This window comes from Actinia tenebrosa, unplaced genomic scaffold (genome assembly GCF_029948245.1).
Source record: "Actinia tenebrosa isolate PJP-AT-01 unplaced genomic scaffold, QUT_ActTen_1.0 PGA_scaffold1__47_contigs__length_23844297, whole genome shotgun sequence".
Taxonomy (NCBI): Eukaryota; Metazoa; Cnidaria; class Anthozoa; order Actiniaria; family Actiniidae; genus Actinia; species Actinia tenebrosa.
This window is the reverse complement of record NW_028292578.1, coordinates 4,188,617-4,202,825: the sequence shown is the minus strand read 5'-3', so window position 1 is coordinate 4,202,825 and position 14,209 is coordinate 4,188,617. Positions and strand designations below refer to the sequence as shown.

At 39.3% G+C, this 14,209-nt stretch overlaps 1 protein-coding gene across 1 annotated transcript; it reads left to right on the top strand.

Annotated features, from left to right (window-relative positions):
• The first annotated feature begins 6,996 nt into the window (after window positions 1–6,996).
• Window positions 6,997–12,872, top strand: LOC116306016 (corrinoid adenosyltransferase MMAB). Its single transcript, XM_031716045.2, has 9 exons — window positions 6,997–7,093; window positions 7,232–7,281; window positions 8,639–8,732; window positions 9,614–9,674; window positions 10,086–10,158; window positions 10,274–10,371; window positions 10,723–10,787; window positions 10,990–11,049; window positions 12,469–12,872. Exons 1-9 carry the CDS (start codon window positions 7,002–7,004, stop codon window positions 12,557–12,559), a joined length of 684 nt encoding a protein of 227 aa, XP_031571905.1. The 5' UTR covers window positions 6,997–7,001; the 3' UTR covers window positions 12,560–12,872.
• Window positions 12,873–14,209: the final 1,337 nt, after the last annotated feature.

The following is a 14,209-nucleotide window of genomic DNA, read 5'->3' as shown; positions in this document are numbered from 1 at the left end:
ATATCAGAGATGATATCCCATAATTTCTAATATACTTTTGCAATACTTTTGTGTATACACTTTATACTAGCTATTTCAAAAAACGTCGATCGGAGATCTGAAATCTGAGACCGAAAGGAATTGTGGGTTGTAAGCTGTAAATTGTTTGTGGTTTTAATTAGTAGTTCGCAAAAAGTTAATATCTTGATATATTAACTTTGAGCGATGACCTGTGCTGGCAAACTATCTGGATAAGTGTATATTGAATTTTGAACGAGAAAACACTCAGTCCCCCACAATTCCAATCGGTCTCAGATTTCTGATTTCAAATATCCAACCGACAACGTTTTTTGAAATACGTGTATACAAAAGGATCAGAATTTCTGCATATCGTATATTCATGTGCATTGTAGGCTGATGAGAATATAATACTAAAGTATAATAGCACACTAAATAGTGCTGTGTGAACATTCAAAAAGAAAATTCAAATTGTTTTATTGGTTCTTTGTTTGGGACCATACCTCCAGACGTAGAGCCGAAGCGCAGTATGGCAGCGCGAAGCATTTACGGCTATGCAGGAGATTTCGGCCCCGACACCGCTATCCATAATGACTGATCAGGGAGCTTGGCCGAAGCCTAAGGGAGAGGTAAGTCGGCCACTAGACCATATATGATTAACCCCTTTTTGTTTTAGCTTCGCACCAGTGTCCCAAGATGTGCAAAAGGGACAGCATGGTGGTCTTTAGCAAGGGGGGTCCTACATGGACGCCAGAGACACGCCGGGGTGATGAGCCCCGCCCCCTTTTGTAGACCTACGCACTACAGATTACTACAATAAACACTAATACAAAAAGATAATCAAAACATCATTTACATATAGAGTATCATCCTGGTCTACCTAGGATTATACTCATCAAAACACTTCATAGGTTATTCAAGCGAACACAACGTTTTCCCTTGCATAAACGTTACACAAGTACAAGTGAAAAGAAGACAAAGAAAACTACTTTTAGGCTGACCAGGTTATAACAGTAATATCCGGAGAAAACTTTCCCAAAACATTCCAGGATCTGTTGAAAAAACGCCTTGATTTTCGACTAACCGAACGTTTAGAGTAACAGAGCAGATGGATATTAAGTCGTTTCACAACCTTTGCTTTAACCACAGAGGTAACAGGGAGAGTACCTTCAAAGCAATACTCATTCCTAGCCAACCACACAAAGTACTTCAACAGATTAAGAAAATAGGAAAAAACAGGTGGAATAATCTGCCGTTCATGATTGTCATATCCAAATAGCATATGACGAGATTGAAGGGATGGCGACAAGGGAGTAACACGCAGAAATAAGGGCTGAGCCCATAGTAACAGTTCTTGCATGAGGTTACATTCAAAGAATAAATGAACTGGAGTTTCCAAAGGATGTCCACAAAAGCATGAAGGATCAGCAATGTTCATACCAAACTTGACAAGTCGATCACAGGTATAGAGCACTCCATGGCAAATCTTCCACGATAGATCACGAACTTGACGATCCAAAGGCATAATGTTCACTTGTGACCATGTGTCTGTCCAATAGAGCTCGCCAAAGATTGGGCGAAATTTCAGAACGCAATTAGGAAGCATAACATTCCTTTCAATGATATTTGAATAAACAGATTTTGTAGTAAGAGATGAGATAGACAATGCACTACCATCAGAGGACCGCAGAATAGCAAAAGTTTTCAATTGAACTGAGAAATGGCCACCGACGTATGCCCAAGCATCTAAAAGTGAGGCATAAAAATCCGGTAGTAAATGAGAAGGATAATATGCAGGATATGAAAGAACAGAACGTAAATCATCACCAAATACTTTCTCCACAAAAAAGGAGAAGAAAGCACACCATTTCGATGGGGACAGGGCCCACCGCTTTATCCACTGACAATGAAGTGCGCGCACCTTTGATTGTATATCAATTAAACCAAACCCACCTTGAGTGGTGGATTGGAAAAGAACGTTTTGTGACACCAAATGCTTTTTCCCCGACCAAAAAAAATCCAAAGTACACTTGGAAGCTTGCGCCAAGACCCAGTTTGGCATGGCTAGTACTGAGGGACAAAACAATAGACCTGCCATGCCAAGTGCATTCAGGACAAGAGCCTTACCAGAATAGGAAAGATTACGATGTTTCCAAGAATCTAGCACACTAGAAAGTTTGTTTAAGCGACCATCCCAATTTGGGTGAGAGACATCATCATTTCCTAAACATGTGCCAAGACAAGGAATACTGTCTGAAGACCACTGCAAGTCAATGGGAGGATCACTACGACCTCTCCAAGAGCCTGCCCAAAGCCCTTTAGATTTCTCTTTATTAATCTTAGCCCCAGATGCCTTTTCATATTCCTCATAGATGGAGAAGACAGTGGATATTTCATCGTCATCTGTACATAACAGGGTCGTGTCATCAGCGTATTGGGAAATAAGTGCTGGTTCATAATCAGGGTGCGGAAGAACCAAACCTCTTAAATAGATTGACGCACGGATACGACACGCTAAAGATTCGGCAATCAGTACGTAAAGGGGCGCTGACAGTGGACAACCTTGTCTTACACCCCTCGATAAATTTATAAAAGGTGTAAAGAAGCCATTTACCAATACCGAAGACTGAGGTCCAGTATAGAACAAGCGTACCCACGAGCAAAAGGAAGGTCCAAACCCCATGCCTTCAAGGACTCTGAGCATGTAGGACCATTCCACCCTGTCAAAAGCTTTTTCCTGATCCAAAGACAATAAGGCCAGAGGTGAATCAGTTATTTTGCCATATGTAACAGCATCTTGAAGAAGCCTGATGTTTTCACCAATAAATCTGCCAGGTACCGAACAGGTCTGGTCAGGAGATACAACATAAGCGATCACTTTTCGTAGACGGCCCGCGATTGATCTTGAAACTATCTTGTAGTCTGTACATAATAGGGAGATGGGACGCCAGTTTTTCATCAAAAATCTATCTCCCTTTTTATATGAGAGCGTTATAATCCCTCTCCTCTGAGAAACTGATAGTACACCACACCTAAAGGCATAATTAAGTACAGCTACCAGGTCCTTTCCAATGAGATCCCAAAACTTTAGATAAAATTCTTTGGGAAGACCATCAAAACCAGGCGTTTTACCTGACGGCATCCCCTCAAGAGCCTCAAGACATTCCTTCATGGTCAAAGGACCCTCACACACATCTTTCACTTCTAAAGGAATTCTACGTTCCAAGTTAGAAATAAAATCATCTGCAATGGTTTCATCAGTTTCTTGTGAAGTAAATAAACCCTTGTAAAAAGAGAACCAAGCCTGCCTCAAATTCTCAGGATCAGAAACGTATTGATCATTGCTATCTAGAATAAGATCAATAATTTTGTTGGCCCTATTCTTCTTTCCCATACGGAAGAAAAAGGAAGTGGATCTCTCACCCTCTTCAGTCCATTTGGTACGAGCTCTTATTTCTGCCGCCTTGGCTGCCTCACGATCAAACAATTCTAATTCATTGAGTACACTATGGTATTGATTTAGAACAGAGAGATCTCCCCCATCTACCAGAACTTTTAATGATCTTGCTTGAGCTTCCAAGAAATGCCTGGATGCCCGTCGTTTGAAAGATAACTTGGAACAAAACCTAGTGGTGGCTTGTTGGATCTTTCTTTTACCTATATCCCACCAAACAAGCAATGACGTACATGACTCTTTCTGAGGTTGCCAGGACTTCCATAAGTCCCTTACGAGCTCCACGTATGCATCGTTATCCAAAATACTAACATTGAGTTTCCAAAAATAAGGGCCTCTGGGTGGAACTTCAGGCAATATGAAATCAAGGAAAACAGCAGAGTGATCAGAATGCGGACAAGGTAAAATACTGCACTCAGAAACATGAGGAACAAAACGCAATGGAAGTCCGATCATATCAATGCGGGACGCAGCCATGCCATTAGTACTGATATAAGTAAATTCTTTGGTTCTAGGATGACAGTGCCTCCAAATGTCAATCAAGCGATTTTCATGGAATAAGATGGGAAGGACAGTAACACTGTCATAACTAGCAGGTAGTACAGAATTAAAGGATCGACGATCCAGAATAGGTGTAAAAACCGTATTGAAATCCCCTAAGAGGAGAATGTCAGACGTAGGATCAAGCCTATCATTTACTTGTGTCAAAAAACCATCTCTTTAAGGATTGTGATTGGGAGCATACAGGGAGACGATAGAAACTTTGCAAGAGTCATATTGGACATCTAAATAAGTGAAGTGGCCATTGATACCCGAGTACTGTTTAAGTACAGAAAAAGGAGAGGCACGCTTTAACAAAATTGCAGTACCACCAGAATGCTTTGTGTTGAAATCTCCAAAAGCTAGATAAGGAGAATTATCAAACCAATTATTGAGTTCTTGTTGTGAAATACAGTGAGTTTCTTGGATGCTCACAATATCAGGCGGGCGAAATAAGGAAGACAGCCAAAAAATAAATGTTGTTCTTTTCACATACTCTCGCAGACCATTTATGTTTATAGTGAGAGCCCTCATTTTAAACAAAAATCAACAAGTATTTATGATAGTTTCAATATTCTGAATAACTGCTTATTAATAAACCATAAATTTCAACATTTTCAATAATCATAACATTATTTGTAACATTATTCATATAACACATGACATTACGTAAACAATTCATACTTCAATACAAATCCTTCAATATATGATTAGAAATATAGATAACTATATAAATACGCAAGAAAAATTAGGGTTTCTTTTTAGAACGTTGAGTAATAACCTCCTTTGGATCCACAGATCTTTTGAGGTTACGTAAATTAGTAAAGCAAATGTCCATCCCTTCAGCAGGTTTTTCCTTCGTCGTGTTTTGTTTGACCATATGACTAAATGAAGGAGAGGACAAAGATGTTCCCAAGGAAATTGAAGAGTTAGAATCACACGACAGAGATAGTACTTCAACATTTTGAAGAGAATCCTGAGAAGAAGGATTAGGAAAAAGCGGTTGCGAAGAAATAACTTCTGAGGAGGAATCCTTTTGCAAAGAAGAACGCAAATCTGTAGGTTCCTGTACAACTTCAGTGATCACACCTGACTGAGATATATTTTCTGTCAACTCTTGAGATTCCTCTGGGAGAGAAAGAGCAGGATGTTGTGGAAAGTCCTGTCCTTCTGGACGATCTATAGCGTAACGAGGAGGTTCAATAAGATCCTTCGAGCAAGCATAAGAATGGTGACCTTGCGCACCACAGCGGTTGCAGACACCTTTTAGGGGACATCTTGTATTTGAATGTCCCCACCAGTTGCATGAGAAGCAACATAATGGTTGACTACGGTATCTAATATGAGCAATAAACGGGTCCAAAAGAACACTCGTTAGGAATATGCTCATTTAATGTTATAAAAAGCCGTCTATCTCCAGTTTCAAAGCCAAATTTATCTAAATTTCTCACCACTTGATTTACGCTCCCATATTTTTCAAAATATTCCTTGATGTCGTCATCCTCCACCTCACAAGGGAGGTTTGAAACCGTCACAACTTGTTGAGGTGATTCAACCCCATTGAAAAAGCAAAAACAGCCCCTAATATAGATTCCTTTCGTAAATAACTGTTCCCTTTGTCTATGAGATTCCTCCTTAAACGTTACTCTACAAGAATAACCTGTATTGGACACCTGAACACATTTTATGGCAGTACGCAATTCATTTCCAAGAACTTTTCCAATGGCCGAAATAATTTCATCCCTGGTGACCGGCTGTCTAAGCCTCTGTAATTGACGTGGAAGCCCTAATTCCAATGTATTTGGCCTATGTACAGAGAACATATTTGACCAAAAAATAATATACCAAAAATATTAATAATCAGGGCCCTTGAAGGATATTCCTAGGTTGTCGAAGTAGGACAAACCTAGGGAATAATCCAACCGGGGAAGGAGGATACAACTCCAGCTCTTGACTTCAGAAATCTTGATTCTTGAGTCTTGAGAATCTTGAGCCTCGAATCTTGAACTGTGAATCTCAGATCTTGGACTTGAATTTCTACACCGACTTGTAAAGAAAAACTTCACCAACTATCGGCAATCGTGAGCTTACTTGCCAAAGATGATTAACCCCTTTTTGTTTTAGCTTCGCACCAGTGTCCCAAGATGTGAAAAAGGGACAGCATGGTGGTCTTTAGCAAGGGGGGGGGGGGGGGGTCCTACATGCTATGACCAGCGAAAAAGATTTTGTTTCTAAGATGACAAGGTTCCTGTTGTTTCTTTGTCCCTTTTGGGATGTATGAAAATGCAGTCGAGATCTAGGCATTTGCTTAGACATGCGCAGTATACACATAATGTTTACCAATGTGTTGTTAAAATGAAAACTAAAGTACAGTATTTGATCCTGACGAGACACGAAGCAAGAAAAGGAATTGACTCTAGAATAGGGGGCATATACGAGGCTGGAGGCTTAACAAATCTGTTTCTGATCTTCAAAAATTCATAACTGATTTTCTGTTTTAAATTTTATACTACACAATTATAACGGAGATGTTTTAGAGTACAAACTAACTGAATTTCTTTATGATTTTTTAATTTTTTAAAAATCTAGTCAGTACCCAAAACTAAAAATTCGAAATCTAAAAAAAAACATTCAAACTTTAGTGGCGGCGTCTTGAGAGCAGGGGCTGCTTAGCGTGGTCTCGAGCAGTATAGGGGCAATGTCAACCAAGCTTACGAAACCGATGTCAGGAAGAGGAGCCTTCTTTCTAGATTTTTAGTTTAAAGTTAAAGTTTTTATTTTTAGTTCAAAAATATGAAAGTTACCGACTGATTAGGTTTGATTGACGGCAGTGGAAAACCAAATTTCAGCGTGCAACTCAAGAGCATGTTTATGAAAATAGCTGTGTATATAATAAACGTGCCTACAAGAAAACAGAGACACGGAAACAAATATTTCTTTCAAGCTCTGGTATTTTTTTCCGGTCATGCTTTGCGCACCGCGTTAACCTTGGACTACCTGTGGTACCAATATGGCGGCTGTTATTGCTCGTAGTGGCTCTCGTAGTTTTTCACTGATTTTAAGAAAACAAGCTCTTACCATGACGAAGGGATTATGTTCAAGGTACATTTTTTTAGAATATGAATCTTTCTTTCGAACACAACATTTAAGTTTACTTGCTCAAAACTATTAATTAATGAAATTTCTTTAAATTTTGCAACTGGAAAATTTTTTAAATGTGTTCTTTTTTGTTCCAAATAGTTCAGGAGAAGAACCAGGTCCAAGAATCTACACCAGAACAGGAGACAAAGGTAATAATACAATAATATTGTTAGTACATTGTTTTATCTGTTATTTTTAAGTCTTATATCAGTGTGTGCAATATCACCCCCCCCCCCCCCCCCCCCCCACCTGCACTCCCCCACTACTGCACTCCTTAAAAAAGGCGTGCGCATTTTCTTTGATTTTTACTTTTACCTCTCAATGGTTTTCTACTAGCTGGATTTTTTTGTTCATATTTTCTATGGCTTATGCAAGTAAATTTGATTAAAAATCAAATACCTCTCCTCCCCTTAGGCCTCTTCCATTTCCTTTCACCTCCTCCATCAAAGTCAAACCTTAGAGAAACCAAAGGGAGCTGTGCTAATATTGGTATATATATTACATAAGCTTGTATTTAAAGAAAATCCTGGATTTAATTTGGAGTGCATCCATTTTTTACCCTTATAGCTAGTAATTTTTGTTGGAAGGTGTTATAATTATAGGGTACTGCGCGCATTGCCTTATGGACAGTGAATGAGGTAGAAAGAGTGTTCATGGGGCAAGGATGGTGTTGAATACACTTAAAATACAGTAAAACCCCACATATAAGAACCTAGATTTTTCCAAGTCACCCTGAAAAGGTTCTTACATAAATGGTGCTTAACTAGAAATCAGGCTATCTAGGTTCTTAAATGGGTTTTTAATTTTTGGTAAGAAAAAGACTGTACTTGTATTGGTGGGCCAGGGCTGTCAACTCTCCCGGATAAACCCGGAGTCTCCAGATTTTGGACCGTGTCTCCCGGTCTCCAGATTAGAGTATCAAATCTCCCAGATAATCCCCGAAGCTGACCATTTCTTGTCTTGTGAGACTAGACTTTCACAACCATAAAATTCCAATTATTTCCTGTTGTTTGTGTTATTTTATATCGCTAACAAAATCAAAACGTTCCTCATGGCTGTTCTTGCAAGCAGGCCATTGTGATATAAGCGATAATCTGATTGGTCAGAAATAAACCAATCACATCAAATGTTACCAAGCGAAAGACCTCTTTTCGTGCCCTTTTTGACGCGCTGTGACGTCATGTCCCTTCCCTATCAATTCTCCAGATTTGAATATCTCGGGGGTTGACAGCCCTGGTGGGCGTCTTATTTCATGGACACAGTGTAAGCACTTTCTAACATACAGAGTACTGTATTTTATTATTTATAAGAAAATAAAACAGATTGACCGTTTATCTTTGGAAATTAAGAACCTACTTTGAAATTTCAGCCTGAAATGGTTCTTATGTGAAGGGTGCTTCAAGTGAAAATTTCAGCCTGACAGGTTCTTAAATTTTAGGTTCTTATACCCGGGGTTTTACTGTATAAGACCATTTTTGTATATGTTTTAAAAACACTGGTTTTCAGGATTTTCCAGTACCTTTGGTGGGCAACGACTACCAAAAACTGATATTCTTTTTGAAGCACTTGGTACCAATGATGAGCTTTCATCACATATTGGGTAATCTATTATATTTCAATAAGAATTTGTTTTTTATGTACATACATTTAATGATTTGTAATTAACACCAAATTTATTGCTACACTTCCTCACCATACACAAGGCTACTACAATAACTAAGCTGGCAATTCCTGGTTTTCACATGACGTCATCAGAACATCAAAATCTAAACTATGCATGGTATAAAGGCATTTCTCAATTATGTTTTAGAAATCAGTGTTATAAGTCACAAGAAAAAATCTTGAATAATTTCAATGTTTGCATCCTGAGTTATGAAGGTTGAGTTTGTGTCACGCAATACCATCATGCCTATCTAAATAGCAATGAAAATATCAAAATAATTTACCATAGTTGGAAGATTCTCCCTTAGGCATGTTTAAACTCTATTTAAAGTATATTTAAGTGAAACATATTCAAATTTATTGAATATTCCATTATCATAAGCCATTGAAGTTTCGTCCACCATATTGGTAAGTACCAACTTGGAACACCAACATATGGCCACTCCATTATTTCTACTAAAAATTGTGCCATGTTTACTCGCCTATAATTCCACAACAAAATGCTATACAACCTTGAAATTTTACCAGTATGCATAGTTTTGACGTACGAGATTATGAAACTTTTCTTTTATTATGATGTGAAATTACGCTTTAAAAATTCATGATGACGTAGGTAAAAAACCATGAATAGTCTTATTTTTATCAATCATAAATATCAAACATATCTGAATTCCAATTGGATCTGACTTTGTTAAGCTTATAATCTGTCTCAGGAGACTGATCAATCACTCTCTGCAGATCCAGTATGTAAAATATTAAATTAATACCATTATCATGTTCAGTTTTTGCTCAATGTTAAAATACATGTCCTCTAAATAGGGTTGCCAAGGAATTTTGTGAAAATTCAGGACATGAGGATCTTATCAATAAACTAGACAAGGTAAGCTGTCCATAAAGTAGATACATGCTGGTACTTGCTATATTCATGTCTGGTGTTCGCTTAATAGAGAGCATAATAATTTAAACCTTCAATTTTTTTAGATTATTTTTTTTATTCAGATGCTATTGATATTGTATTGAAGGTGAAAACATTTTGATTAGTGTCATTTTCCACTAATAGAGGTTTTGGTTGAATAAAGCTTTTTTACAGTAAATATGGAAGAAATTTGCATTGCCAAAGCTAGGAAATTCCAGTTGATTAAAGGATGTCAGCTTGATATAGGGGCCACTAATATTTTTTTTACAATTGTATTTACATTATTTAGTTTTACAATGGTACCATTGTTATTTATAAAATTACGTATTTTAGAATTTTTGTTTGTATGGTTAATTGCATTACCTCATGTACTAGATTCAGTGTATTCTACAAGAGGTTGGCTCCAACATTGCAACTCCAAGAGACACATCAAGAGAAAGAAAATTGAGTAAGTTACTGTATTTTGGACTCTAAAACCAATGCATTTCAAGCATTCCTGCCTTCCTTTAAAATTTTTTTATAACTAATCATTTTAAAATATTATTGATTTGTTGTTTTTTCAGAACAAACAGAGTTTAACGAAGGATACATACCAGAACTGGAAAAATGGATTGATGTTTACCACAACCAGCTTCCTCCTCTTAAAAACTTTATTCTTCCAGTAAGTGTACTGATACCCATTCTTCTTAATTATTATTATGGTCCCCCCTTTTAATTTGGGATGCATTTATAAATTCATTTCTGGAAACCATATTTTAAGAATTTAATTGGGGCCTGGCTTACGCCCCTGGACCTTTTCTGGTTTTATTTTGCATATAGTCACCAATAAGTTTGATATATAATGCCAACTTTTTATGCCACCCCCTCCCCCATTTGCAGATAAAAGTTCCTGGATCTACCCTTGATATTAGTAAATGCAGCATGGTGCTGATGCCATTGGTACACACAGCTTTCTTTGCAGAGAATTAAATGAAATCATTATGTCTATATATTTTCTGTGTTTATAATTTAGTCAGGGGGGAAGAGCAGTGCCTTGTTACATGTGGCAAGAACACTATGCAGAAAAACAGAAAGAAGGTATGGCAAAAAAAAAACCAACAATAAAACTAGCATTTTTATTATGCTAACCAAATTTTGCAGTAAATTTTGTTTTCATTTTGCTTTGTTTTGTGAGGGATTCCCTCTTGGGCTGCAATTATCCAAAGCCTAGAGCTATTCCCTGACATGCACAGGTGGTAGTCTCTAAATATTATTTTTATTTATTTATTGTTGATCATAGAGTTGTTCCTCTTGTGCAGAATGGAAGTGTTGATCCAGCTGTTGGGAGATACTTAAACAGGTAATAGTTATTGATAAAAAACAGTAACAATCAACTTGTGTTTTGGTGTTGCAGGTGGCTAATTGTGGCGTGTGGTGTGTGTGGCGTGTGGCGTGTGGGTGCTGGGTGCTGTGTGTTACAGTGCTGTGTGTTGCGGTGCTGGGTTTTGAGTGCTGGGTGCTGGGTGCTGTGTGTTGTGTGTAGTGTGCTGTGTGCTGTGTGCTGTGTGCTGTGTGCTGTGCTGTGTGCTGTGTGCTGTGTGCTGTGTGCTGTGTGCTGTGTGCTGTGTGCTGTGTGCTGTGTGCTGTGTGCTGTGTGCTGTGTGCTGTGTGCTGTGTGCTGTGTGCTGTGTGCTGTGTGCTGTGTGCTGTGTGCTGTGTGCTGTGTGCTGTGAGCTGTGAGCTGTGTGCTGTGTGCTGTGTGCTGTGTGCTGTGTGCTGTGTGCTGTGTGCTGTGTGTTGGGTATTGGGTGCTGTGTGCTGGGTGCTGGGTGCTGTGTGCTGTGTGCTGTGTGCTGTGTGTAGGGTGCTGTGTGTTGGGTGCTGTGTGCTTTGTGCTGTGTGCTGTGTGCTGTGTGCTGTGTGCTGTGTGTTGGATGCTGTGTGCTGTGTGCTGTGTGCTGTGTTCTGTGTGTTGGATGCTGTGTGCTGGGTGCTGGGTGCTGGGTGCTGTGTGCTGTGTGCTGTGTGCTGTGTGCTGTGTGCTGTGTGCTGTGTGCTGTGTGCTGTGTGCTGTGTGCTGTGTGCTGTGTGCTGTGTGCTGTGTGCTGTTGGGTGCTGTGTGCTGGGTGCTGGGTGCTGTGTGCTGTGTGCTGTGTGCTGTGTGCTGGGTGCTGGGTGCTGTGTGCTGGGTGTTGGGTGCTTTGTGTTGGGTGCTGTGTGTTGGGTGCTGTGTGCTGTGTGCTGTGTGCTGTGTGCTGTGTGCTGTGTGCTGTGTGCTGTGTGCTGTGTGCTGTGTGCTGGGTGCTGGATGCTGTGTGATGTGTGTTGGGTGCTGTGTGGTGTGTGCTGTGTGGTGTGTGCTGTGTGCTGTGTGCTGTGTGCTGTGTGCTGTGTGCTGTGTGCTGTGTGCTGTGTGTAGGGTGTTGTGAGCTGTGTGCTGTGTGTTGGGTGCTGTGTGCTGTGTGCTGTGTGCTGTGTGCTGTGTGCTGTGTGCTGTGTGCTGTGTGCTGTGTGCTGTGTGCTGTGTGCTGTGTGCTGTGTGCTGTGTGCTGTGTACTGTGTGCTGGGTGCTGTGTGCTGTGTGCTGTGTGCTGTGTGCTGTGTGCTGTGTGCTGGGTGCTGTGTGCTGTGTGTTGTGTGTTGTGTGTTGCGTGTTGCGTGTTGTGGGTTGATAGTGCATGTGGAGTGAAAGACCTTTTTGCAAGATGTGAGTTAAAACTGCTTCCTGCAGGACTTTAAGCTTCGCACGTTCTTATTTATGAATCTTTGTTTTGTTAAGGTTGAGCGATTTTCTATTCACTGCTGCTCGATATTCAGCAAAATGTGAAGGTAAAACAGAAGCAATATATCACAGAGTACAGCCCGACTGATTGGTATCCTTATGGCAACAGTTTGAGTGGCGTGATGGGACCTACAAACATTTAATAGCAGGGTGAATTACAAGCAAATATATTCTGGTGCGTCGAACAGAGGGTTATCAAGACGCAAAGAAAATATGTCGTAAACATTGAAGGTGCATGCACATCATGCCCCCCCCCCCCCCCCCCCCCAAAAAAAAAAAACGTTTTATCTGTGCAAGAAATTATAGGGCCACATTGTACAAGAATTCACTACCTCCTCTAGGTCTACCAATATTGTTTATTAAACACTTATACCCAAGGAGATATCCCATAAGGTTTTCATGATCGCTGTTCAATTGTGTACGACATTCAATTGAATTTATTAATAATGTTGAATAATTTTCGTTAAAATCCGAATACTTTTCATTGAGTCCAACATCCAGTTGGTCTGGTTTTCTATTGTGTGCTAAAGAAATTGGCAAAGGCTGAATTTCAAATGCAAAGCTGTTTCCGGCTATTCTCCTTACACTGTTAATCATTTTCCACTTTAAATCAGCGTCAATTGCTTCTTAAAAGTATTTTGCGATTTTTCTATTTCCGCCTCTGACTCGGGAGAATATATTATTTTAACACATTATTGTTCAACATCGTTCAGGTGTCATTAATAACGTTGTATGTCAACTTTGATGTGGTCTAAAAGGAAGCAGCCCACGTACCATCTCTGACCTATTGGGGTTTATTTTACTTCCGGTTGTAAGGAAATTTAACGGAAATGGAAGTGGCGTCTCGTGGAGAACGGAAATGAGTGCGGGCTGGTTGGAAACGTGATAAATGTTTGGTAAATTGAAATGATGTACCTGATGGATTTGAAAATCATTCATAAACTGACCTTGACTTTAAGTATTGATTAAATACTGCAGACCCAAGTGTTTTGGCAAAAGGAAATTAAAAAATTCTAAGGTTATATTTTCTTTTCGATTGATCTAGCTAGACCGCCCTTTTACATTCCACCAAGAGAGCTCTCTTGTTTCCACGTTGCCCTAGGCTTCTGACGAGTCCTCTCTCTCTCTTCTTGATCTATTCCGTAACGTAACGTAATTTTTAGAAAATTATGATAGTGGTACGGTAATGATGTTTAGCGATAGTAAAAGATGTTGATGTTGATGTTAATAGTGATGATATTGTTGATGGTGTTGATGATATTCTTGATGATGGTGTTGATGATGATGCTGATAAATGGTGTTGATGTTGATGATAATGATATTGATGATGTTTGTGTTAATGATGATGATCCTGATGCTGATGAACAGTGCTGATGTTGATGATAATGGTGATGATGCTGATGATTGGTGTTGATGTTGATGTTGATAATAATGATAATGATATTGATGATGGTTGTGTTAATGATGTTGATGCTGATGAATAGTGTTGATGTTGATGATAATGGCGATGATGCTGGTAATGTTGATGATGGTGGTGTTGATGATGATGCTGAAGATGATGCTGATGCTGATGAATAATGATGATAATGGTAATGATGCTGGTAATGTTGATGATGGTGGTGTTGATGCTGATGATGATGCTGATGATGATGCTGATGAATAATGTCGATGTTGATGTTGATGATAATGTTGGTGATAATGGTGGTGATCATGATGATGGTGTTGATCAGTAATGCTG

Bases quoted from the DNA above. Each gene is read 5' to 3' on its own strand.
- LOC116306016 (XM_031716045.2), top strand. From the start codon at position 7,002: ATGGCGGCTGTTATTGCTCGTAGTGGCTCTCGTAGTTTTTCACTGATT. The intron at 10,788-10,989 runs GTATGGCAAAAA...TGTTGATCATAG, and splicing joins TGCAGAAAAACAGAAAGAAG to AGTTGTTCCTCTTGTGCAGA. The intron at 11,050-12,468 runs GTAATAGTTATT...TGTTTTGTTAAG, and splicing joins GTTGGGAGATACTTAAACAG to GTTGAGCGATTTTCTATTCA.